This window comes from Gavia stellata, chromosome 4 (assembly GCF_030936135.1).
Source record: "Gavia stellata isolate bGavSte3 chromosome 4, bGavSte3.hap2, whole genome shotgun sequence".
In the NCBI taxonomy this organism is placed as follows: Eukaryota; Metazoa; Chordata; class Aves; order Gaviiformes; family Gaviidae; genus Gavia; species Gavia stellata.
The window spans coordinates 84,994,682-85,022,416 of NC_082597.1; the positions used below are offsets into that span (position 1 = coordinate 84,994,682).

At 44.9% G+C, this 27,735-nt stretch overlaps 1 protein-coding gene across 1 annotated transcript; it reads left to right on the forward strand.

Moving 5' to 3' along the window:
* The first annotated feature begins 1,710 nt into the window (after nt 1–1,710).
* Nucleotides 1,711–27,735, forward strand: TEAD4 (TEA domain transcription factor 4). The gene is made up of 10 exons (XM_059816222.1): nt 1,711–1,776; nt 2,702–2,764; nt 6,653–6,787; nt 7,624–7,667; nt 10,107–10,162; nt 10,873–11,003; nt 11,983–12,156; nt 23,018–23,158; nt 24,614–24,766; nt 27,509–27,735. Exons 3-10 carry the CDS (start codon nt 6,677–6,679, stop codon nt 27,620–27,622), a joined length of 924 nt encoding a protein of 307 aa, XP_059672205.1. The 5' UTR covers nt 1,711–1,776; nt 2,702–2,764; nt 6,653–6,676; the 3' UTR covers nt 27,623–27,735.

Genomic DNA, 27,735 nt, shown 5'->3' on the forward strand with positions numbered 1-27,735 from the left:
CGCTGTGTCATCTTTTAAAATCAAGGCGTAAAACCTAACTGTCTTCAGTGCCTGCAATGTATGCTTGTTCCATAATTGGACAAGGATTCCTTCACCTCTCCCAGCCAGTGTCCCGCCTTCCTGTTTACGGGAGCTCCCCATAACCTTTCACAAAGCTAAGCTTCCTTCTCTATATCTCTTCTGAGGAATGTTCCTTTTTTTGGGATGCCTGCAAGAGCCTGAAAGCACTTTTAATTCACTGTATCATGCCACACTGATAAATTCTATGTAACTGTTTTCATGTACTTTCCCCCTTGTTGTTTATTTTCTTGTACTTAGATTCACAGAATGACAGACTCGTTTGGGTTGGAAGGGATCTCTTCAGATTGTCTGCTCTGGCCTTACTGTTCAAGCAGTGTCAGCTACGGCAGGTTGCCCAGGATTGTGTCCAGTCAGGTTTTGAGTATCCTCCAGGGATGGAGACTCTACAACCTCTCTGGGCAGCCTGTGCCAGTGTTTGATCATCCTTACAGTAAAAAAGTTGGGTGTTTTCTTTTTTTTTTCTTTTTTTTTTCATTGTTTTCAGATGGAATTTCATGTGGTTTAGTTTGTGCCTGTTGTTTCTTGTCCTATCGCTGGGCATTACTGAGAGGAGGCTGGCTCCCTCTTCTTGATTGCCTCCCATCAGGTATTTATATGCATTGATAAAAACTCGCCCCGAGTCTTCTCCAGGCTGAACAGTCCCAGCTCTCTCAGCCTCTTCTCCTATGAAAGATTCTCCAGTCCCTCAGTCATTTCTGTGGACCTTTTGCTGGACTCACTCCAGTATGTCCACATCTTTCTTGTGCTGAGGAGCCCAGCACTGGACACAGTACTCCAGATGTTGCCTCAGCAGTGCTGAGTAGAGCTGAAGGATCATCTCCGTTGGCCTGTTGGCAACCGTCCTCCTAATGCAGCCCAGGATGCTGTTGGCCCTCTTTGCCATGAGGGTGCATTGCTGGCTCATTGTCAGCTCGCTGTCAACCAGGACCCCATCCATTCAGCTGGTTTTCAGTCCATCTCCTCCGCTTATCTGACCCATGCTTTGTCAGGTTGCCTGTGAGGATGTTATGGGAGACAGTCAAAAGCCTTACTAGAGTCACAACATAGACAGCTCTGTACTCATCTGCCAAGCTAGTCACCTTGCTGTAGAAACTATCGGGTTGGTTAAGTATGATTTCCCATTCGCAAATCCATGTGGACTGCTTCCAATCACCTTTTTGTCCTTCATGTATCTGGAAATGGTTTCCAGGATTACAAGCTCCATCACTTCCCAGGGATTGAGGTGAGGCTAACTGGCCCATTGTTTCCTGGATTTTCCTTCTTCCCTTTCTGAATGTTTTAGGGTGAGTGGCTTTCCTTTTTCTGCTTTGTACTGGCAATCTTGACCCATGTTTACAGCTTCTACGCACTATGGTAATGTAATTATTAAGCAAAGCATATGATTCTCCCTTTTATTGGTAATTTTAAGCTGTACAAATGCAAGCTGGGAAATAGAATTTGCAGCCCAAAGTTCTGCTCCTAAAACTCAGACCTCTACCATGTGAACTACTGAGTACCTTTTTAAGATAGAAAGTCAGGTGACAGAGTATCATCCCACTGCTGATCTCTATAGGTAGATAATTCCATTGTGCATCTTTTCCCTGGGGTCCTAGCTTTCTAAACTTGTATTTGCATTCTTTCTCTGTTCCAGGCCGAAATGAGCTGATTGCCCGCTATATTAAGCTGAGAACAGGGAAAACACGCACAAGGAAACAGGTAAGTGCAAAGTTTTCCCTGTAAACTTTAGGTTCTTTGGACCACTAGACATGATGAGGGCTTATAAGAGCAAATCCCTTGCTGTCCACTTGCTGTTAGTTTCTGGCTTTGCTGGAAAGAGGTGGTTGTGCTGAGCTGGTTGGTAAGAATGGCAGGAACAGTCAGCTCAGGCATTTGACAGTAGGATTGTAATGCTCACGTCTCCCAACCACATCGTCACACACAAATTTTTCTACTGTTAAATGCTGTGTGGTTGTATTTGGTCTACTAATGAACGTTTCAGTGAACATCAGTGGTTCTCTATATGAAGATTCTTCGTTCAGCCCAGACAGATGGACAGCAGTGGTGATTTTGAAAATACCTAGCACACAGGATGAAAAAGGAATCTTTGTAATTTAGGAATGACAGTCCAGGCTATGCTGGACAAAGCACCGAGCAACCAAGACCCGCTTTGGGTAGGGAGTTGGTGGACGACATCCAGAAGTTCCTTCCAACCTAAATTATTCTATGATGCGTTTCAGCCCACATTAAATATGGGGAAGCTCTGAGAGTCATTATATAGCAGCCAGGGATATGGACATGAGTTTGCATTCTCCCAAGAGGAGGCCAAGATGGGGAGCAAAGAGATCAGAACTCTCAGTCCCTAGATTTAAGGATGGGTTCTTTAGTTTTAGAGGAGGTCTCTGGCTTGATAAAGCCATTTGATTTGGAAAAGGCCTTAAGGGGCCCATCTTTGCTTGTTCCTCACCTCATTTCATGACACTTAAGTTATGTTCAGAAAAGCATCTCACCGCTACCTCAGCCCCGCCTCCCCGCAACTCCTAAATAACTCTCTGTTGCACAAGGTGCCTAAACTATGTTTACTTCTGCAAGCAGCTACCAAATACTCCTCTGGAATGAAGATGGATTTTGTCTTTCAATGCAGGTATCAAGTCACATCCAGGTCCTGGCAAGGCGGAAAGCTAGAGAGATCCAAGCCAAGCTCAAGGTATGATGGGTATCCTTTAACATATCACGCAAGCCCCCTGAGTAAGCCATTCCCTCATCCATTCCCTCTTTGAATAGCCTTAAAAAAGAGTGAGATTAGCCACTGACTGTAGTAAGCTGGGGAGGAAAAGGTACTTCCCAGGAAGTGTTGTGCAAACACTTGTATTGTTGTAGCTCTGTGACGTCTGGAGCAATTCTATTTAAAGAATAAAGAAACAATAACTTTAAATTTTATGTGTCTGATTTCTACCTCCGGTTTATGCTGCTGCCATCCGAGTCTGAAAGACCCTTAGACCTGGGAGTATGCAAAGAGTGTTTACCTGAGAAGGAGGGGTTTATGGTTACAACTGCAGAGCAGTAATCAGTCCCTGGTGTTGCGGTGGCCTTGGGAAAGGGTAGCCTTACAGTTACTGCAGTGCTAGTTCCACCTCTGCTGGTGGCAGTGATGTGGAGTTGTCCGTGAGAAAGTGCTCTGAGTTGGCATTACCCACTGAGAGGAAGCAATAAAGCCAGCTGGCATCTTCTCAGGTAAAATGGTGCCAGCTGAATAGGCTTTGCCCCTTGATTAATTCAGAACTGATTTGAGGAGGCCTGGGCTAATGAGAGAGAAAATGGTTGACTACTTGCTTGAGCAAATCCGTGTTTTCCTTTCTATAGGAAGAGCTCTGAGATCACGCTAATGAACTGATACCTCTTGACATTTATTTCCACTCAGATTTGAAGCAGGGAGATGGTTTATGTGTTCAGACTGCATTGCCAGAAATGTCAAGAAGGTGAAGTTTATGGGTGACAATTGCACGAGAGGGTGTCCCCTGTTAGAATGCGAGACATCCAGAAAGGGCTCGCCGAGCAGGATGTCAGGTCCAGTCCTTGTTATGTATCACTGAGGCAGCCAGAGAGGGAAGGTGGGTGCTGCCCTTCCTGGTTTGGTATGGTATGGCAGTCAGTGTCCTGGAGGGAAGTGTGTTTGCTTCCCCCATCTTCCACGCTTCAGGTGGTGATGAGGATCTCGACAGCCCAGTCCAGCCCTGACTGTTGAGCGGACGGCTGCTGGCATGTGCTTCCCCTTGGCTGTCTGGGCAACTCCTCGCTGGGCACCAGGAGAAGGGGACTGTCTGCAAGGGGACTGTTGGCACTCAGTCTTGACCAGCGCTGAAGTGCATGCATCTCCGTGGCAAGCAGTGACTACCTCGAAGTCATGACTGCACCCGCCACGTCCCATCCCCAGCTCCATTTTAGAGAACGGTGTTGTGTCTGTCGTTAGCCTGTTGTGTTTCCAGCTGCTCTGATAAAGAGAAGGAGCCACAAATTACAACCATCTAATTCAGTGCTTCTAGGCAGGGCTGCCTAAGCTTGCAACCTGCGGTGCTGTTAAGTGGTCAATGCAGGTGGAGGCCTGCTGGAGAGGCAAGTTAGAGCGAGTAGGAAACAACAACTGCCCGGGGTGTTAAAAGATTTACTGCTGCTTATATCGGTAACCTTGATTCCGTTCCTTGCATGTCACAGCTCTGGGATTTGGCATGATTGAAAAGCCACTCAGCCGAGCCTGTTTCCACTTAGCACACAGGAGCTGGCCATTTTTGTTCTCGGGGAAGGAAGGTGTCTCGGGGAGCTCCACGGAGCCATTGGTTGTTCTCCTTTTACACCGCTCCCGGCCATGCTGTGAGCTCTGCCCAGCTGCCTGCAGTGAACCATTCCCCAGTACCCGACTGTTCCCGCCTGCCTGCAGCGGCAAGTCTGTAGCGCTGATTCAACTCATTTACTTCTTTGCTTTCACTACTTATTTTCCTAGAGCAAGGAAATGAAATCACAAAAGCTGCTGCCCTTCTTCCAAGTTCCTGCTGATCGCTATGCGTTCTTCTATCACTGTTGATTTTCCGTAGCGAGTATACTTTTTTGTATTTATAGCCTAGAGATCAGAGCAGCTACACGCTGACTTTTCAGAGCAATTACTGTAATACTACCGTCTCCGCACAAATTGGGGTGTCTTCTCTAAGTGTGCACTGTGCCTGTAACAGATAGAGGTGGGAAAGTAGGGTAAAGCTTGGAGAAGAATCTGTTCCTGGTAGTTTTCCATGTCCTGGGTGGCTAATAGATATCACCTGTACTAAGGAAAAAGAGGGAGATTGTAGTGGAGGAATAATAATAATAATAATAATAACAACAACAACAACAACAACAACAACAATAATAATACATTTTGAGAATAATAAAAGAAAATACAAACATTGCAAATGTTTGGTAAAAGTTTTTGTTTACTTCATTTTCTTTTTTTTTGTACTGGAAACACGATACAAGTGAATACAGAAGTGTTAGCCAAAAGAGAAGGGAGATGTCTTTTACAAAATCATGCTTTTTCCAGCAGTCTGTCAGGCATTTAAACAAAACCGAAAAACAGAACAGGGGTTAATAGATGAAATCTTTTCCCTTCTTAATTGTTCTTTTCTTTTTTACTCTAATACTTCCGCAAGTAAATACTTCTTCCCCATAAACTCAAGTAAAAGCTCAGGCAGACAAATAGGATTCTTCCAGTAAGAAAATAAGGGGACAAAAAAAAATTCTTTTCTGCAATGGCAACTGGGAAATGGTCCTTATGTGTGTCATGAAAAACCAGAAAAAAATTCTTACCCTTAAAAAGTGTTGTAGTTAATCCTTAAAATATTCCCTAAAGCATCATTTAAACTGGATTCTGAAAAAACTTTCCTGTAGCTTTGGAGAATCTTAGGAACTTTCTCAGCAATTCAAATGTTTCCCTTCTGTACGCTTGAATGGTACTAAGAGGGGGCACAGATACTGTAAAAAAGAACATATGTTTTTCCCACTCCTACTGATCATTCCACTTAAACGTTATCATTTATTCCTGAGCTTTTGTTATGCCTCCTCCAAATGTTTTTGTGTTAGACACATCAGGATCCCTGGGCTTTGAACTTTAGAAAACCTTAGAGAAAGTGAAGGGGTTAGAGAGAACGGAGACCCGCGGGCGAGAACTTACTGCAATGCAACGAATGCGAGTGGGGAGTGAGAATCCGACAGCAAAGGCTTACCTCTTTCAGCAGTTTCTCCAAGCCATGAATTCACCTGCGGCATTGCCATTATAATTATAACGTCACAGATAAATGTGGAGTGTTTGAAGGATGACGATTAATTGTAGGGGATGTAGAAAGAAAGGCAGAATGTGGGGAAGTGCTTCTGTTTGTCTGTTTATTCCTTGGAAGAAGAGATGAAGAATGCTATTTGTTTTAAACATACATCAGCCGCCCTAGTTGTTGCACTGTCATTGCCTGTAAAAATGTGTGCAATTCCACAGCCCTGTTAAAATATAAAAAGGCATGTCCTTGCATATGTGCCCTGGGTGGTTATTAAGATTTCCTCTTTCCCCAGGGATGGGAATAAAATGATCGGCTCTACCTGACACTAATGCAGTCCCAAATTGAGGTAGGCTTTTTGCAGTGCTGATGACAAACTCCTTGTGTGAGCTTGTTTTTAGAGCGTTTTTTTGATTAAGCAAGAGTCTTTCCCATTGAATATTCTTACCAATGATTAAAACACAAGAGTCAATTAGGATCCTACTTTCCCTAACAAAACATTTCAGCTGTGTGGCTGAAAGCCTTCAGACAGAAAGGATAAATGTTTAGCAGTCTCTAAAACAGTGATCCCAGCATTTCAGAAAGGACAGTTAATCACGTCTGAAGCTGTAGTAATGGGTGAAAGACGTACATGCTTTGAAGAGTTCTTAGGACAGTTATTGGTGAGTCTGCTGCCCAGGTTTTCAGAGATGCTTTTTCCCTACAAAGAAGCTGATGAGAATCCCGGTTATGCAGCATTAGACCAGGCAACTTGTTTATCATTATAATAATTCTGTTTTTTCTGTTTCTACTCTTGCCCATAGGATCAGGCAGCTAAAGATAAAGCCATGCAGAGTATGGCTACAATGTCATCTGCCCAGATTATCTCCGCAACTGCCTTCCATAGTAAAATGGCCTTGCCCGGTCTCCCACGACCAGCCTACCCTGCTGTTTCTGGGGTGAGTGAACCAGTGTCTTGGAGGAGCTGGCCTGAAGACGCTCGAGGGTGTTGGGAGCTGCTCAGGAAAATCCTGAGAACAGCAGAAAGAATGGGCCAAAAGGCGCTGTCTTTGTAGAGCACATCTGCCGTATGGCTTCAACAGTTTGGGTCTGATTCTTTGCTCGCACTGATATAAAACAATAGAGTTTCACTATGTGCTTTTTTTTTAAAAAAATGGAACAAGTGAGAGAACAATCAGATCCTTTGGGTTTTCAGCTGCCTGAAGTATTTTTAGGTGTCTGTATGACTTTCTTAATCCAGGATCTTGTTGGATTAAAACTGTTCGGGCCATCCTGACCCTTTCTCAAGCTTATTCCCAAGATCATCCTGAGTGCTTAGATCACGAATTGATGGTCTTCATATAAAATCCTTAATAGAGGAGGCCTGTCAGCATCCCCTGACCTTTGAGCTGGGCCTAGTGAGCTTTTGCTGAGCATTGCTTTCTGCCAAAATACTCCCGTGGAGCTCTCCTGGGGAATATGCTCCCTCCAAGAGACTGAGCATCGTTAAAGCTTAGAAGACAGAGGCACAAGGTGCATACATAGTATTTAACATTAAAAATCACTGTTGGGTCAGTTGCTTGCATGTCACTGGTAGTAGTGTGTAGAAAGAAAACGAAGAGCAGTCAGCACCTCCACAAGGATGAAACCAGGAAGGTAGAAAGAAGAGAGATAGCTCAGTCACATCTTTAAAAGTCTGTGAGCTTGCAGTTTCTTTCCTTAGAAAGGAGCAAGCCTGGCTTTTCTTCTCTGTCCAAAGAGTGGTGACTTTTCCTTGTCTGTTGTTCTCTTGCAGTTTTGGCAAGGAGCTTTGCCAGGCCAAGCTGGATCTTCCCAAGAGTGAGTATTCCTTCATGTCAGCATCCAAAGCAGGTGCTGCTGCTGCTTCCTCTGGGCTGCCTGAGGAACACCAGTAGCTATTACAAGATTTATAAAACGCTAAGATAATGTAGTCTTTGCTCTCAGACAGATTCCCTGATCGTGGATCTGAGACTTAAGGCCCGTGGTTGAAGACAAACAGAGTCATGAGAGACTCTTAAATAGATAAAACCGTATGTCTTCATATGGTACCTTCAACATGGATGACACTCCTTTAATGTGTCCCACGAGTCAAGCAGCCTAATTCTTATGTTAGCGAGCTGCTGAATCTAGCAGCCTGATAGAGGCAAGGCTGCCGCAGCTCCGTGCTCCCGAGTTAAACCAGTAGCGAGGCTGAGCACATATTCCCGATAGGCACATGCACAAATACGCACATACATTACACATACGCACATGCACACAGGGCTGGCCATGCAGAACAGCGCAGGCAGACAACGCTCAGCGCTCACACAAATACAAACAGCACCAACAGCCTGATGCTGTACCCCTCTCCGGCTGATGAGGGTGAAGGTGTGTTAGCGGGAAGTACGCGTGCACTGGGGTCCCTTGTCTCCCTGTGTGCTGGCACCCACGCAGGCGAGGACCCCGAGGCCACAGCTCCGCTCCCGTTGCTGGTGCAAGCCTCTCGCTCCCACGCACAAACACACACGCATGTGCACAAACACACGCACGCTGCGAATCTCTCCAGTAACTGGGCTTAGATACACAGTCCACCCAGTAGCTGGATCTTCGCTTTCCCCGGTCTGCCTCCCTCAGAGCTAAACACACACACACGAACTCATCTTTCAGTCGACCTCCAGGCTCCCCGGCCTCTCTGTCTTTTAGTCTGAACCTCTTGGTCCCTCTGAAAGCGTCCTTACCCCTGGAGACACGCGCAGCTGGCTTCCCAACCATCTACTTGCAGGCTAGTCTGGCTTGATAATCACTGGTGCTCACGCCTCACTTGCTGCTGGTGCTCCAGAAACAAACACTCACTCACAGAGAACGGAGAGCTCCTTGTGCAGGAAAACAATTAGAAATAGAATTTAGTGAGAAGATAGGACAGACTGCACTGTCAAGGTGCAGGGCATGGACAGACAACTCTACCGAGCTTCTCACATGCAGCTGGCACCTTTTATCGCCATGTTCTCCCTAAACATCCCCATAATAAATCTTGTGCAATCCTGAAGTGCTCTTCCCTTGCATTCCGTGATGTGTCCCGTACCATCTGGGCAGTAACCCCCTCCGTTTGTAAGGTGTCTGGGTTGGTTTCGCACCCGGGCAATGGGGCTGAGGGCTCCCCTGTGACGGCCCTGGCAGGGGCTCTGTTTCTCTGAGGGGGTTACTGGGGCTCCCCCGCCGCAGTGTGGAGATCAGCCTTTGGTGGGCTGATCCTTCACCCGCGACGCCCTGGGTGTAGCTGTGTCAGAGTATTATTCAGGTTGCTCCGCCTGCCCTTGTTCCCCTGTGCTCCTTTCTTTGTACGGGGACTCACTTTTTATCCCATAACCTAACGGGAGCAATTGAAGCCAACTTAAGGACAAGCAGCTGGAAGGGAGCATGCTCTTCACGCAAGCCGTGTGTTCCTGCTCTCTTGCAGTGCTATTGCTGATGTTTGTGGAGCAGATCAGGGAAGAGATGCTATTAAAATACCTTGTGGGGAAAAATGGCTAGTAAAAGAATGGAAGCCATCCTAGGAGAAATAAAAAGTACATTTTATGCCTTTAGCTTGAAAGTGAATGAGGAAGGAGCCATGTGAGAGGTTCCTGAAGTATCTGCCACCTCTAGGGTCAGATAATGTCTCCAGATCCTGATTTTTCTTACAGTGGTGTTAAAACGGAGCTGAGCTGCCTTGAAAGCTAGGGTCAGCTGTGGGTGTTGAACATGCTGAATCTGGGCCTAAAAGTCTGAGAGGCATCCAGCCCAGACGTACATCCACTTGCAGAAGTTTAAATCTATCTGTGGTTGAAAGAAAAGGATAACCGAATGGGCACCAGTGTATTAACAGGCTGATAAGGATCTCGGAATAACAAGTCTGTAGGGAGAGCCTGCTGAACACCTGCAGGGAAGTCTTATTCAGTCCAGTCCTGGCCCCTTTCTCTTTTTTGAGCCTTTATCCATGACCCTTTCTTGCCTACATAGAAGGAGAATTTCCCAAAGACACTTCACCGAATCGCAGAATCACGACGGTTGGAAAAGACCTGTAAGAGCATCAAGTCCAACCACCAACCACCACCACCATGCCCATTAAACCATGTCTCACAGTGCCACATCCACACGTTCCTTGAACACCTTATGCCACTTTCTCCCTCAGGAGAAATCCTTGATCTAATCTGTGCAAACCGTTGGTCAAGAGTCTTTTTTTTGTTGTTTTGGTTTGGGGTTTTTTTGTTAACCATCTCTCTTTGTGTACTTCTGTAGCGTGAAACCTTTTTCTCAACAACCTTACGCTGTACAGCCTCCGCTGCCATTACCAGGTAGGTAAGGAAGTGTAGTTCTTTGCTTTGAAATTATATTCCAACTTCAAAAATAGCCAGCACTTTAAAAAGTTTAAAAGTTAACTTTTTAAAAAATATTTTTACCTACTGAAATATTTCAGGGAGTGTTTTACTTTAAAAAACATTTTTTCCTGGTTTAGGTTGGTTGTTTTGGGGTTTCTTTTCCTCCTGGCTCAGCAGAAAATAAAAGTTTATGGATCTCTACTGTTCTTCCACCATGCTGCATGTACTGGAACACTGTTTTCCATCATAACATGATTGCCTTTCCCATTTCTCATTAAGTGGAACAACAAATGTCTTTTCCTTCTCAGTTTCCCCATTTGGAGAGGTTAATGGGCACGTTAATGGTGATGCTTCATTCTGATGCTAAAGCAGTTTATTTCACTGCTCATTTGGGGCTCGATCTAGGTCCTCTTAAAGTTGTTGAACATGTTTTCTCTGGTGTCAAAACCAGGTAGATGATTGTCTTTTACATCATTACCAGCCCTGATAGTGCTGTCTTAGCAGAGGGTAACTGACAAGTCATTTAGAGCACAGGTAGAGTGAGGACCTTGTGAATGATATTTTTGCATGATGACTGAAGTCATAAGAAAATGTAATTAGTCAGCTTTGACAACAGGTGCTCTACTGGAAAGCTATTACCAACTTTTCTCTTTCTAAATTTTGTTATGTAAATCCTGTGTGCTTAGGCTTTGAGTCTCCTACTGGCCTCTCGCCTTCCCCATCAGCACCAGCTTGGCAAGGACGAAGGGTTGCTAGCTCCAAACTTTGGATGTTAGAATTCTCTGCATTCTTGGAACAACAACAAGACCAAGACACAGTAAGATACGCACCTGACTGCCACCCCTCATTAATTTTTGGTCTTCGGGTAGCTCCTGTTCATCATGGATATGTTACGCTACTATACGTGTATGGAAATACTTGCTTCATTGCTCTACTGAGACTAGAAAGCCACCTTTGGGAAACACAAGATACGCTTCTCTTAGAGGATAGAATTGCCTGTAGCGATATAGCCAGCTCTGTGCCATGTGCTTCTGGCCTCCCTTTCCAGGGTCACGGATGTTCACATACCAGAGCTCAAGGCACTGAGGTCATAAGACAGTGGTACAGCCCCTGCCGGGCTATTCTAGCTGTCCCGTTCAGCCTTGGAGGATAGACCCAGAATCAGATGATGGTAAGATCACACGAAGCCACGTATTTCTCTGGTGTGCTGGGACTTTAAATTTGGGGGCGACCGGGTTGAATTTGCATCTATGTGTTTCCATGGTGGCACCTATAAGATGGGAGGAGTAAGATTGGCCTGTCTCACTAAACCTTGTGATACTGCATCTTGAGAGGTACACTGGTGACGGGCCAGTTACGTTTGCTCTCTCTGAGATAGGAAAGTTCAGAAAAGACTATAGTATTTGGCTGGTACCTTGCTGTGGGATTTCAGGCGGCTTTTCATAGGACAGGAGTGTTGATGTTTGCCTGAGTGACCTGTGACAGGTAACACTCTGTATCTCAGGTTATTTCAGACTATATAGCAGCAGCATGAGGCAATGATTTAGGATTGAATATAGGAAAAAAACCCCAACAATAATGTTTCAGAAGAAGCAAGAAGCATGAATGTATTGATAGGAAAGAAATAACAGCATGAGCTGATATTAGCAGAGATATTTCTGCTGATACTTCTGCTCTTTTAGAAGGTGCTATCAGATCTTCAGTGACTTCCAGTAGTTTTAAGAGTCATGAATGCTCAGTATGTACTGAACGGTACTGAACGATTTCCTAATTCCATGTTTTTCCTCTTCTTGCAGTATAACAAACACCTGTTTGTACACATTGGGCAGTCAAGCCCCAGCTACAATGACCCCTACCTCGAGGCAGTGGATATCCGGCAGATCTATGACAAGTTCCCCGAGAAAAAAGGGGGCCTGAAGGAGCTCTTTGAAAGGGGGCCAGCTAATGCCTTCTTCCTTGTCAAATTCTGGGTAAGGGAAGGAACCTCCGTAGGGTACCCATTTGCTGTGAAGTTCTCACTTTAAAAGCCGTGGCCTTGCTAGCTGTTAGAAGACTTCTGCTTCCCAACACATTTTCCCTGTGCAGGCAACTTAATACAGTCACGACTGTCACTGGAGATCTTTCCTTGGCTGCACAAGGCCCTCGCTCTGGCCTGGAGCAAGACGTATCTTTCCAAATATCATCTGCAGAGTTGTTCTTGACTAGTGTCTGGAAATTTTATTTGCTAATGGTGACTTGGTCCTTTGATACTTTATTTATGTATAAGAGAAGAATTCAGAGGAAATTATTCTCTCCGTACTCTTACGTGTTCACTTCTCTCAGTGTTGAGTAACTTCTCGGTCAGAGGCAACATTTTTCCATCTCTTCTGTCTCATTAGCTGCATTTTGCGTTATTGAAGTACTAATCATTTACAGATGCATATTTACTGCAGGCACAAGGACAGACAAAAGATAAGAGAGACATATAATGAAATTGGATTATGCTGATAATATATTACTGAAGTGACTTCTGGTAAGTTGGTAGAAATCAGCCTGGCAGAAGCCTACTCACTCAATTTGGATTTTTGTGAGTTAGCTGAAATTTGCAAAACCTGTGCCATTGTGCTTCAGGGTGCAAACAAAATAGTTTTGGTGATCGATATTATCATAGGTATTACAAGATTAAAAATAATAGCAGCTTGGGGCAGTTGCATGCTAGATGGCTGAGGGAATGTGTAATGGGATTTGGAGCCTTTCACCTTGAGTGTACCACTTATAATTCAACCCCAGGACAGGAGTGAGATGATGAGAAATGAGCTTTCATATCTTGTACTCTTCATAAAAACTGGCACCAGAAAGCCTTTTAACTGGTGCTTTCAGGAGAAAGAAGAGTTAACTTAAGTGCCTTGAGATGCAACTTCCCAGCTGTCCCAACCAAGCTTAGCCTTTGCAGAACTAACTTGGAAAACGTTGGCTGGGAGTCTGCTGGTCAAGTGTCGTGCTTAGAGCGTTAGTTATTGGTGATTCGTGGAGACACATAATTTTACTACCCACAGACCGTGTGCTACTGAGCTAGGTCACCCATGGGATTAGCCTCTGTCAGAGTACAAACAAAGCCTGCTTGGGAAGGTCGAAACAAAAAGTAAAAGACCAGCCCTGTTACGGGTGGAAGAGGAATACTTGGGAGAGACAGCAGCACCTTGCTGAGAAGGGTGTCCTTTGGCAAAATCTGGGTAGTGATTGCCCTGCTAAGAACTGTCTGGAAAAGGAAACAAAAGTCTGATGTGACAAAAGAAAGGAAAAAGAGTAAGAGGGGATAGCTCCGAAGAAATGGTCATTGGAAAGGTAGGAGCTGCGACAGCTGCTTCCCGCTGTGGGGTAGGGATCCCAGGAAGGTCTTCATGTCGAGGTGAAGAGCGCTGGCTCCTGTGTGGTATCACTCTGAAGTGCTCTGGAAGTTTCAAGAACCAAAAGGAAAAGCTTGGAGATGTTATGTAGAGAGAAAAAAACACTTTGAATTCCTTGACTTAAGAGGAGAGAAATCATAAGGAAGTTGTGATCTAGTGCAACTGTGATTTTATTTGTCACAACTGTTAGTGTGCTTTTGTGCTTGTGGGGTTGGGTTTGGTGTTGGTTTGTTTTTAATGTCAGAAGGATAAATGTGGCCTATGCATCATGTCAGACCAACTCAAGTTAGGCTTTTGAAGGATTTACGTGGTGGGATGTCATTAAGTTGGACTCTTTCTGGGCCCACGTGAGGTGGCTGGGGTTCAGAGAGTATCAACTCACTGAAATTTGGCTTGCATAAAGAGATGTGACATAAGATTTGAAACACCTTTACTCCAGCGTGTACATGATGCCCTCGGGCTCTGCATCTGTACATTTGTAATGACAGTGATATTTCTGGGCTTGGTTTAGTATTTTGACTTTCTGATTCTTTTTTTGGTACCCTTGCCTTGTTGAATCCCCTCTGGAGTTAACATCAGGTTTTGTTGGTGGAAACACTACAGGCTGTCACTTATAAATAAGCTAAGCTTACAAGTCAAGTCATTGATTGAAAGGGAGCTGCTAAGGCTTTGAAGAAGAAAATTATTTGGTCTTGTATTTGTTTCTCAGTGTAGACAGTAGTAGGGGATGAAAACACCATTCCTGATGCCGTATTCTGGATGAGAAAGGATTGGGGCACTTTTATGATCTGCGCTGTGCTTCACAGGAGTACTTACATTAATCCTGTTGTAAGATTTCATCTAGTATCTCTAAGGCAATATAACTAAAGCAGTTCAAAAAAACTTCTGCTCCAGAAAATTTGGACTTTTTTGAGGAGATCTCCAAACATTTTTTTTGCAAAACTTTTGTTCTCAATGTGCCTGAAGTAATTCAGTCTTATACTTAAACAATGCATGTGAGCCATGCCTGTAATGCACCGCGCTACACGTGTCATGGGACATCCTGAGTTTGGTGTATTGCAATAGATGGGTGTAGTGGACCCCCCCCCCCCCCCCCCCCGCAATGAACACTTTTCAGAAGTAAGGCAATGTGATTTAAAAAAAACAGTTTAACAGAAGAAAACTAGATTTCAGCTGAGATTTTTATACCCCTCTGCATTTTTATAACTCTGTAACAGTATATGCTAGGGTGCTTTTACATTTTGCTCCCTAATTGCTCTGGACAGCTGTACAAATATACTGTTGATGTCCTAAGTTGTGTTGGATAAAGCAATTACTACACTGCTGAATTTTTAGCATCATTTTAGGATAAAAGTATTATCCAAAAGCAAATTACTGATAACCTTAAACTTGGTGAGTAGAGTTAAATACTTGAAGGGGTGTTTTGACACATGGAGATGCAATTGATTTTTCAAAGGTTCTCAAGTGAAGTGGTGGTTGCAGGTGACCAAGACTTCAAAAATCAAGGCATTGAATAAGCTGGTTTTGTATATTTGTAGTTCTAGGCTTGAAGAACCTGAGGCAGGAACCTGCCATTGCTGCACTAAGCATTGAATATGCCAGATGATCTGTTGTGCACCCGAAGCCTAACTCTGAACACCAGGGTTGGGGTTTCTTGACATCGCTGATAACACTTAGGATCTAGTGTGACCGAGAAAGAGATGTTCATGTTTCTTCAATGGTGCTTTAAATTACTTATACAATAGCTCCAAGTCGATCAGTTTGAAACATAAGCAGTGTTTGCAATCCTTCCTTGATTTTGGCGTTGGGAGTTCGGTACAATGAAACTAACTCTTGGACTTGGGTTGGCAGGTTGTGTGTGACATCTGTGTGACATTTCTCTGTGCTCCAAGTGCATTCTAGCACACGACAATGAATGTGAGACATTAGCCTCCCAACACATGGGCAGTGGCAGCTCTGCTCTTTTCCAGCGTAATATTATCTCTACCACCTGTTACTTGGTTCTCCCCATGAACTCCTCCTATGTGCATCGTTATTAATAGTTTGGGGAAGAGGCGTTTTCAGGGCTTTGCACATTAGTAGAATGGTGCACTTGAATCTTATAACTTTCAAAAGTTGTGAGACTCTGGGTGGAAGACAGAAGGAAAATGACAAACCAGGAATTCAGGACAGGCAATACTTTGCAGTGGATCGGGGAAATTGCCTGAGAGACCTTTCCTGCCAATGATGAAGACACGCAGTAATTTCTTCTCCTCGGTGACAGGCAAGCTGGTCCAGTCAAATCACTGAGTGTTTTCTTTCCAGTAAACGAATTACACTTTTGTGGAAGGGGCTGAAGGGGTGGGCTGGAGACTGCTGTCCTGCACTTGGCGTCTCTCCTGGACCAAGCAAATCCAGTCAAAACAGCAGCAGCGCAGGTTCCCCTCGGCACCTTGCCCTGCCCACTGTATGCCCTCAATCCTGACCTGGCAGAAGCTGCCTGGAGAGCAAGGAGATGGTAATTTGGTCTCCACGTCCATTCTGTCCTTGGCACTTCTTCTGAGGCAGCAAACGAGACAGCAGCTAGCAACAGAGATTTTTATGATCTTTGCATGTTTTTTCTGCGAATGGATCTGACAGCCCATTAATTTCACCACCTCCTACCAGTTGCTGCCTTACGTAAGGGGACTCTGTCAATGGCACTTCTTTCACCAACGTTATTCCCCACAGTATGGAGATTGTTGGCAGCAAAAACCAGATTGGAAGACTGAATTGCTGAGGGAATCTGTCTGCTGGGTGTCAAAATAACAGAGTCCTGGGGGGGGCTAGCTAAGTCACAGCTACCTGTACTGTTGGCAAGGCCTTCTGCTATCTTTGGCTAGCTCAGAAACTCTCCCCTTTCCCCTTTCTTGGAGGCTGAAGCTGTAGTGGCACAAGTTTTGGACTGTTCGTAAAGAATTGTTCAGCATATGCCTTTCTGTTGACCAGGTGGGACCTGTGCGCGAGGTACTGGCAGGCTGTGGTTTCTCACGGCATGTAATGCCATTTGGACTCTTGTCTAGTCATTGCTTTTCAAAGCCTTAGATAAGCTGAAGACTGATTCTCAAAGGTCACATTTCCCTCTGTAAAGAGTTCCAGAGAAATTTTGATTCACAGCCTCATCCTAGCGGGAATGAGGCCTTTCTTGGTAATCGGTTGTGAAACTCACTCCCACCAAAGATCAGACAAAAATCTTGGCTTAGTATGTGGTTAGGACAGCACACAATGCCAGCTTTTCTGTAGCTGTTTCTTTCTTGCAGTTGCAGAAGTTGAGTGATACACACAAGCTCATCGGAGGTGTTTTCAGCAGAGCTGCTAGGAGACTCAGAACCCCAATATGATTTAAATAAAAAAAGTAATAGTAGCTTGTTGAGGGTTACTATGCCCTTCCCTGCACAAATCCTTTCTCTTCCATCTAGAAATTTTGTCCTGTAGGTATTTAAAAATTCTGCTTACTTCTCTGGAAAGGAGGAAATCTCAGCTGTTTCCCCCAGAACAGGCAGATCAGTTCTCTTGCATGCAATATGTAGATCTCTGAGATATGCTAGGTCACAGATACCTCAGTGACTGTAGTTTTAGTATGTTTGGAAGTCATCAGGCAAGCTATGGACAAGTACATCATCTGTGCTGAGCTTGCACAGTAAGTTGAATGCATCCCAGACACATCAGATTGCTGTTACGCTAGAGTGTGCACAGCTTTTGGCATCTAGAACTTCTTGGACAGAAAGCCGGAACCCTGACTTGGTCAGATAAAGTAGTATGGTCCAGGTGGTGGCTCATGGCTCAGATTTAGCGTGTAATATGCCTCAACTACATGATCTTCTACCTTTGCCCTTGAAGAGACAGAGAAGAGCTGTTTGAGTGCTGGACACCACCCAACCAACTGAATGCTGCTTCTACCCCTGCTGCAGTCCCTGTTGCTAGCAGGGGCTAGTAGGAGCCTGGGGGACAAGGCAACTCAGCCCGTTGGCTGTGGGCTTTCCTAAATCCTGCCTATGTCTCCTTTGGCTGCCTAGGCTGGGGTAAGGAACGTGGTCAAGAGTTATCTCACTTGTTACTGGACATACTAGTGCATTTGCCAATGAGGAGCTGAGGCACCTAGGTCCTAGTCTCCAGGTCTGAAACACATTCAGTTATGCGTTCAACAAGTCCAGGCATTCCCAGACTGTAAAGTGAAGATTAGCCTTCCTACTTGATGAAGTGCTAGGAAGATGAATTTCCTTTAAGTCACGGTCACTATTATTCCCTTGCATCTTTGAGGGATGGAATGTAGCGGACAGAGTAAAGCAGACCTTTCTCTGCTCACCTTGGGTGCTCACCCCAGGATTGGATGTGCTTTGACACAAGGTTTTCTTAAGAGAAAGAAACTCTGAAAGTGAAGAGAAAGGAAGAGTCCTTTCCCCAAAGCAGCAATGTGGTTTCTAGTCCTGATGGCATATGCGTTGGCAGGAGCTCATAGGAGTCAAGGCATGGAGGCTGTAGCGGTTTTGGATGCTAAGTTAAAAGCAGTAGCTCTTTTGGCCATTAGAGACCCCATGACGTGCGGTATGATTTTGTCCTGGTGCAATCCTGGGAAGTTTAACTGCATCTGTTAGTGATTTACCTCAGTGTCCAGCTGACGTTTAGAAGTTAATTTGGCGATGGCAGATAGCAGTGTTTTTCCTCAATTTTCTGCCTTCAGGAGGTAATCATCTCCCTAGCAGGGAAAGCTAACAGATTGGAGTTCCACTCCCGAGCGGTTCTTTGGTCTCGTATTCATGTACATCATTGCCGTTTTCAGTTTACATGAATAAACCAGGTTGCAAATAATTAAAGAGCAGATATGTGTATGCTAAATAATCTCTGGTACGCCGACAGTAACTTCCACGAGAGGCTGGGAACCGGCAGCTGTAAGTAAGTAAGCTGTAACTGCAGGGCCAGCAGTATCTGTCTGAGGTGCTGCAGCTCCGTTCTCCTGCAAACGTGAACTCTGGAGCCCTCAGCTCGCTGCTGCTGTCGTTCCCTAGACTTGGCTGAAATTCCATGCATGTATGTTTATGGGCTGAGATCTTCAGAGGTGACAGAAGGAGGTGGGTGCCCAGCTCCTGTTGACTGATGGCCCTAAGACATGTCTGCCAGTCCTAGCCCATAATATGGGACGGGCTTTAGAATACGAGGTGCAGTGTGAACGTCAGGGAGTTCCAACATGACCCCATTGCTTCACTGCGACAGGGCTTCGCAGAACCTGATTGTACATAATGTTAGTGAACAGCAATGACTGCTTGAGTCAAACAGTATTACCATAATTTTGCCTGCTGCCAAATGGTTTAATTTGGATTAATTAGATGTTAACTAGCTGTGAAATTCTACTGTCTGGTCTTTTGATGGGAGACTTGACAAATTGTGGAAGCACCTAGAGTGGCTTCTTAGGGCTAGTGAAGCTTTTCTTATGAAGTGGAACTAGCACCTTTCTGCCTTGCCTTATATTGACTGCATTTATTTTTTAATTTGCCGTTAAGAGTTTAGGGGAATGTAACCTTGACTTTACTAGTGAGACCCTGAAAATGTTTGTCTGATTCTGCAGTGAGGGCCTCCACTATGTTTATGTAGCAGTGGTCCGACCAAGCTTCTGTAGCCTTGACCCTTCATTCTTTTGACTCAATGGGACAATTTCTTTGGAAAAGCAGAACTGGGTCCATACATTGTGTTTATTACCCCCAAGGGAAGTAGCTGAACACTATTGTGAAGGAGTCCTAGTTTAGTTCCTCTTTGGAGAAGGGAAGGAATTAATCTTTATTCAGCCAGCTGGAGTGTGGGTCAAATAAACAATACAGTTAGTTGCACTGACATGTAAATGAATATTACAGTAACTCAATTAAAACCTAAACCAGACTAGAGTAGCGTTGCTACTATCTAATATGTGGAAGCAGTGGAAACAAAGTAGCTGCATAACTATAGTGGGGAAAATTTGATAGCAAGGACTTCAGCATGACTGTAATAATTCACTTGGCAACCTGAATGATGATAAAGTCTGTAATGGCTGTGCCTTGTTCCTATGAGTACGTGTGCCACCAGGTTAAAGCTAACTTGGATTTGCCCACATACGCTACTCCGGTGTACACAAACCATCGGAGCATAACACTGCATCACAGTCGTTTAGGTGGTCGTGACAATGTAAAAGCTTCCAATCCTCCTCCAGCTGTTGTTCCCAAGTCTTGTGCAAAAGTTATCACTACCTCAGTGGTGCAAATGTGAATGACGTAAAATGATTTTTTATAAAAGTTTTAAATCCAAATTGGTTTGCTGATATATTTTAACATGTGTGGCCAAATCTGTTTTCAGCTCAGTGAGGAGTCAGAAAACTGTCGGGGCAAAAAGGCATAAGTTGTTAAGAGAAGTCAGGAACCTATTCAGCTGGATAAATTGTTTTGTGAAGCCATCTTCTGAGGAGAAGCAAACGTGAGAATAAAACAATTGCCAGCTTTGTACAGCTATCTCCTGATAAATCAGAGGATGCTCTTCAATATACAGTATGCAGGAGATGACAAATTTAGGAAAACATCAAGGGATGAGTGCACAGCTGGTGTAAACTGGTGTGAATGTATTACGCATGTAGGGCCAAGTGTATTCACGAGGGTTGAAGATCTGTTACTACTTCAGGGGGAGGGATTCTACTTAAAAGGGGGAGTCCTAGAGAAGAAGGCAAGCCATTCGGTCAAATGGACTTTCTTTCATCCATAAGCTGTGGTGAAGATGGTACAACTGTTAAGGATTTTTGTAGAAACTGTGGGAAACAACACAGTCGTTTTGAAGAGTGATTTGTGATCATGTATTTAAATACTGTGCTGTTATGCTCTCCATTAAGAGAAGGGTGAGCGGAATGAAAGCTGTATGTCCATCCCTAATGCTGCCAGTGTTGATGCAAACATTGGAGCAGTCTGTCATCTTGCCTGGACTGAATCTTTGTCCCACTAGAATTATCTGAATGCTACAACTGCTAGTCTAGGAGATACCCCAGGAGATGCATTGCCCACTGTATTTCATGAAAAACCTATCCTAAATCTGTCTTTCACTTGCTTCTGAGTTTGTACTGTGAAAAAAAAGCATGGTAATTGGATTTTGTTGGTTTGTTTGCTTGGATCTTCTGTGGCATCATTTATCTAATGCAAATGGTAGTTTTCCTCTAGGTGGAAATATGTGTGCACAATGGTGCAGTGGCAGCAATGCCCCAGGGTTGTGCTAAATGGAAAATGGAACTGTTTTTTCTGAAATAAATGGGGAGATGGTTTTATTTTATTTCCTTTGCCACCTCCTTCACACACCTGAAGTGGCAAGTTAACAGCCATGGGAATTGGATTGAATGGAAATACTGCACATTATTACATGGCTGCTTTTCCTGCTTCTGCTTTTGGCACCGCTATTGGCAAAATGATGAATTCTCCTCTGACAACAACTCTGTGTGATGGTGAGTGTTGTGGTACAGAGGTGGCCCAGCCTGACTGTCTAGGGGCAAAACCTTTAACTTGAGAGGAATGACAACAAAGCGTGGCTGCTAGCAGGTTACTAGTTACTGCTGTAGTTACTCAAACCCAGCATTCACTAGAAGAAGCAGTCCTGCCTTCTGCTTTCCCTATTGCTGCCCATCCTCCCAACACATGTTCTTCGTCTGGACACACACAAGTGCTTCTGAATCAGGTCAGGGAACTGATCCCACTGAGAACTAGCTGAGCAATTCCTCAGTGAGTCTCGTAATACGGCTACAGAAACATTTGTGTCGGTGCAGGCGGAATGGGGAGGCAGGAACTGCTGCGGGACAGTGAGCCTGCCCTCTCGTGGTGTCAGGACCAGCCTGGTGTCACCAAACTACAACTCTGAGGTGCAGTTTCCCAAGAGGCTCAAGCCAACCTGGGCGTGTGTTGCTGTCAAAGCAGGCAGCCTTTGTGCCCTCGGTGCCCTTCGGTGTGTGTTCTCACCTCTTCCAGCCCCCGCAGCTTTGTGGGCATCCAAGTGAGCTTTCTTGTCTGACTGAAAATGAACCCACCAAAACCACAACGAAATCTGGTTTGGCTGAGATCAGCTCTCTCGTCTGGCTAACCAGAGAGTTGTGCAATTGCTAATGGTGGCACAAAGACCGCGGCAAGCTTGTCTGGCTACAGATGGGGAGAAGGCTGGACTGGCACTTTCTAGATTGACTTAAACCTCTTGTGAAATTGCTACTTAAGAGAAACAAGCTAACAGCATTATCTCGTGGCAGAGAAGAGGCAGGTATTTGGTACGGCAAAGAAAAGGGGGATTCGTTATTGAGGTGGTCCAAGGCTAGCATTGCTTGTCCTAAGCGCTGCTCGAGAGCTCAAATAAAAAAACCTTCACTGACATCGGCTAAGAAAGCCACGCTAGAATGACATCTAACACGGTCCTATTCACGCTGTATCCGCTGTAGCAGCAATACACTTTCTTCAGTTTCCTGTTTCGCTCAGATCAGCAGGAAGAATAGAATAGTCTGAAGTAGCGTATGGGAAGGGATCATTGCTTTTCTGCTGAGGTAAGCTAGCACCTGGGCTTGGGGAGTACAAAGAAGCTCTACCCTTTTAGTTTTGAAAGGGAGGAAGCCGAGCTGGGCATTCCCACACATCCTTTGTGTTTTCAGAGCTTACGGAATGGCCTCTTCTTTTCCTGAGTGTCATTTGAGTGACCGGGGTGGAAGCTTCAGACGGCCAGGGTTTCTAGGTGTTAGGTCCCAACATGAGCCTTCAGCTGGCCAACCGTACGCACCTGCATTTGAAACCTGTGGCTGCTAATGGAGAGGGGTTTGTCTGCAGGTGGGACTGGGCTGGATTCATCAGCAACCTATATTCCTTACGGTGCATCCTGTCTACTTATACTCTCCATAGAATGCGCCTGAGGTACCTGAGCCTAATGTGTGTGTGTGCTCAGACATTCCTTCTCTCAGCTCGGTCTCTTTCCCCTTACCTGCATATCCAGGGTAGAAAAGCTTTATTACAGTTGCTGTACTCTTATTTTTCCTCCTCGGTGAGGCAGCCCGGTCTAGCCTGGCTGTTGCATTGCTCTGTCTCTACAGTGCCCTCTTGTCTGCTCTCCACACGCTGTGGGAGTACCTCCGTGCTGTCCTGGCACTCTTCAGTTATGGTAAATATCAGCTAAGGCAAGTGGCTGGGTCATGTGTTTTTAGTGGTAAGAGGATATTCCACCGGATTTGCCCAATATGTATGCAAATCCCCACTGCCATTTTCTGAAGCGGGAACTGGATTTCAGTGCATACTCTTCAGATTTCCCCTGCTTGCTTGATGCATATTGATCTGCTTAAGGAGCTTTGGACACTTCCAATACCTTACAGTCTTGGCTACACAAGACCCCTTTAGGTAATGATGAAAAACCACCACAACCATCTATTGATAACCATCTTTTTTTCTTGCCTTTTTTTTGGCAGGCTGATTTGAACACCAATATTGAAGATGAATCCAGATCTTTCTATGGCGTTTCCAGCCAATACGAGAGCCCAGAAAATATGGTCATTACCTGTTCCACCAAAGTGTGTTCCTTTGGAAAGCAGGTGGTGGAGAAAGTGGAGGTAGGGAGCAGACATCTGGGTGCAAGGTTTTCTCTGGCTGCTGTTTTGTCACTTCAAGCATTTGCATCCTGCGTATATCTCAAGGCAAAATACATCCCGTGCTTGTCAGGGAGATGAATGCCATAGATTATTATTTCTGGGACACGCAGGTGTGAGATTGCTCCAGGCTGCAAAATGGCCTTGTCTCAGGACTTCATTGAAAGTCTGGTGGCGTTTGCTTTTTTTTTCCTTAAATCTCAGTTTCTGAAGACATGTGACATATGTAAGACTCTCAGCTCTGGCGATTCTCTGGGGTTTTTTTGGGGAGCAAAGAAAAACTAGGAAACCTGGACCCTTGTTTTATTGTCCAGAAAGGTGAAAACAAATAGGCAACACCTCACTCTCATCAGTGTTTTTAAACAGATCATGTAGAGACTATAGCCATTAATTAATAGACTGTAGTAATTTACAGACTATAGTCTTATGATTTTATGAGGCTTATCTCAGTGTTTGTACACTTACAGCTTGAGCAACAGTGGAGCTGCATAATTATGCATATAGCTGGCATTGAAGAAATTCTTTCTGATGCCACATTCGGCTGCTCTGCCCTGCGTCCTCTCTTTCTCAGGAGCCTTTAGCTGCAGGAGGAGCGGCTGTGTGCAGAACACCAGGTGTTCTCGTGTCAGCTGTCAGTTCAAGCTACATCCTTCCCCAAGACCCGTCTCCAGTCATACGATAGACATGCCTGAAGTCTGGTTATGTATTTGCATGATGGGATAGATAGGCCAAAGAAAGGTGTCATGGTTCACAGGAAAGGAGACCAAGCTCTTGGGGTGAAAGAGGGTAACAGGCATTTAAGGGTCTGCTGTGAAATGACAGAATCCAACCTCAGCTTCTGTTCAAAGGAAGGTGAAATATACAGGAGCTAAGATGTGAATGTGAACAAAAAAATCCCTCTGTGCAACGTTGGGCAGACCCTCTCCTGAGGGGGAGCAGAGATACTATGTTCTCTCTCACAGATACCAGAGGGCTTTAGTCCTGTCCAGCTGTGAAGCATCCTGAGCATACGATTATCATCATTGCCAGGAGCTTCCCAGTCTTGCTAAAGCAGTAGTTTTTAACTTTTTCAGTTTATCCACACTTAATATTTTTCCAGTAGAAATGCAGACCATAGTATAGCTGACAATTGGTCTGCTCCTCTTAGTTACCTTTCACAGCTCCTTGGCAGTTTGCTGCTCGTAAACTGGAACCCACTGTTCTAAATTAAAAAGAAGTCAGTCCAAAGAAATTAGAGGGCTCAAGGAGACAGACCTTGGTGCGAAGTACTGTAGAGGAATGATTGATCAGCTCTTTACTGCTAGCAAAATGACTTGAAAATGCCATTGTAATTTTTCTGTGCTGAGCCCATTTATGTGATTAACGCTACTAATGTGACAACACGAGCCCCATATGCCCCTTTTGTGTTTTACGTTGCAGACAGAGTATGCACGCTATGAAAATGGACACTATTCCTATCGCATTCACCGTTCCCCTCTCTGCGAATACATGATAAACTTCATTCATAAACTCAAGCACCTTCCTGAGAAGTATATGATGAACAGTGTGCTGGAGAACTTTACTATCTTACAGGTGGGACTTTCAACTGTTTTCGTTGGAGCTTGGAAACATGTAAGCCCCATGCAGGAGTTCATTGTTGTGAGTCAAAGCAGATTTCCTTTTGCAGCTCAGCATCTAATTGAACTTAGTGTCTCTCACCTGTATTGCACCTCAAGACCATTTGTGGAGCTCTAGAGATAGTAACTCATGCAGAGAAGCAGCAGCAGAATTTGAGAGACCTGAGTAAGAAAAAAAAAAAGGTAGGTAAGGGAGAACTCATGAGGCAGAGAGATAAAGGAAGGAGAAAGATGCAAAAGTCAGTGAATGAAATGCTCATTCTACTATTGGATGAACGTTGAGGGCCCTTCTGTGCCCTGGCCCCTTTTGCAAGGTAAAAAAACCAAAAAGAACACTGTTAAGTGGCTATATAATTTTGTCACGGGACGAGTTCTTCACTGACCAGGTAGAGGGGAAAAAAAAAAGTTGTTTCCTCAGGACCATCCTGAACCTGGAAAGAATATGGAGGCACGTAAAGGAAGGGGCATGATGGGGGAAGTTCTGTGACACCTTCATGAATCACTGCAACCTCTAGGTAGGGCAGTACTGCAAGGCTACAGCAACTAGATTTGCATTAGTGTCTATGTTATACCAGGAGCCTTTCCAGGCTCGGATGCAGCCTAAATTTGGGAAGAGGGCAAAGACAGCTTAAAAGGTGGATTTTCCTAATGGACTGAGTTCTGTGCTCGCCTCTCTAAGACGCGTCACAGATCTTCGCCCAGAGAACCTGAGGTTGGGTAAGTAGAAGAAGTGCTAGAGGCTGTATGAAAGAATGGAAATCAAGTGGTCTTCATTCCATCCTCTGGAGATCTTGTGGGACTTCAGGCAACTCATTTCACTGCTCTGTGGCTCAGGTACCTCAGCTGTTAAACAAGGTTAATAATGTCCTCACATTATTAACCTCACACAAGGTTAATAATATACCTCATAGGGCTTTAGGAGGCTTTACTCTTTCATGTTTGTACTAAGATCTTTAGCATCTGGAAGAAAAGAGTATAAATGCTGAGAGTTTTTTTAAATGGGCAAAAGCATGAAGGAGACAGGGACAGAGAGATGGAAGGCCTGTGTGCTGTAACCCACGCTGAGGAACACTGTAACTGCCTTCTGCACGTTTCATTCCTCGGTCAGGCCAGCGCTTGCTATAAATTTTATGAACAAAGTTGTCATATAGTTATACTTCCTCTGGGGCTTTATGTTTTGAGTAATCTCACGTCATTCCCTTACCCCTGTCACAGAGAGGCATCTCGTGTGGGTGCTGGCACAGCCTTTTATACGTCGCCTTGCAGTCCTGCTCCCTGAGCAGCAGGCTGAGCATTTTCCACCCCCTGCTCCCTGCTGGGGAGCTGAAAAATGGTCATGCTTAATGCAAGCATGCTGCTAGTCCTCAGTCCCCACTACCAACTTCTGAAGCAAGTCTAATTATATTTTTTCTAGACCATTTCATGAGCTTAGATACCTCTAATCTCACAAGCATGATTTATGTCGCTTTGCACGTTGCTCTGGATCTAGCCCTCCAAGATTTCACAGCCCATTTTTCAGAAGAGGCTCTGCTCCCTTACCACACCTGGATGCGTGTAACTCACAACAGCGTGCAGAAGAAAGGAGAAGGGTTAGTTCAGCTGCAAACCCAGTCATGAAGTAAGAAAAGAAAACAGAATAGACCAAAATTTGGCTGCTAAAATTAATAAGCAAGTTTGAAAACAGCTATTTTCTTTCTGTTTTCACAAGAACGGTTGGGCTTTGGTATGGTTCAAGCCCCCAGCTTGTGTTTTTCTTCTGCAGTTGACTTGGTGCTACTGCTGATGAAAATGTATCTCCTCCAGCAGAAGAGAACTGCTTGAAGCTTTAGATATGGCACAAACTCAGATGACAAGAATGTGCAAAGTTGTGCAGTGACAGAGAGAGGGAAGCTGAACTAGGAGCTCTGGGTGTGACATTTTGCTTGTTCCTGCCACGTAGTGTAGGCAGTGCATGCTTCTGAAACTAGGACAACACTGTTCCATCGCCATGCTGCTGACACTGAGTCACGTTGAAGAGAAGCTCAGGTTCCTGAGGGAACATCATAGAAAAAGACATGGAAAAAAGGAGCTTCTGTGAGAATGCATGAGTGTAGCAGCCATCCTTCTCCTGACATCTACAGTGTATGGAATGGGAGGCGTAATGGAGTCAAACCTGTAAGTCTCCTGTAAAATGAGTTATACTCTATAATCCTCATGGTCTGTGTCTACCACCGACAAGCAGGAGCAGACGGAGGGAAAGAACTGTTCATGGCTGTGATATATCAACACGCACGTGAGCAGGAGTGGATGTGCGACAGGAGGTGGCCTCTCTATACCCAACAAACAGAGCAAAAAGAGATTTTCTATGAAACACCTTCTCTCTGCTGAAATCTGCAACACCAGGGGGTGGGGAGTAGAGGACCTAGTGGACCTTCTTCCACTTACGTGGTCACTGCTTGGTCACAGCTTTCTTTTCTCCACAGTGGACTCTGCTCACCTCCCTGTCTCTTCACTGCATTGTAGTCCTGATGTTGTGAAAGTGCTTTGCTTGGGTGTGTGGGCACCTAGACAGGGGGTTGTGGTGGCCGAGCTGTGCATCATTCCTGGGCTTCCCTGTTCTTTGCCTATTACTGGCTTTTTTCTCTGTGTTAAATGTGTCGGAATGTGTAAGCAGAGAAACAGCAGTTGCCATCTCAGCTTCTTCTCCTTTTCTGTCTAGGTTGTGACAAACAGGGACACACAGGAGACCTTGCTGTGCATAGCATATGTTTTTGAAGTGTCAACTAGTGACCACGGTGCCCAGCATCACATCTACCGGCTGGTGAAGGACTAGAGACTCTGCCCTGAGTCGTCCATGGGATGCATGTCTAAGGAAAAAGCCCGTGCTTGAACAACCCCTGACCCCTCATACCAAACTGAAAAATAAACTGCAGATATTGTGTATTT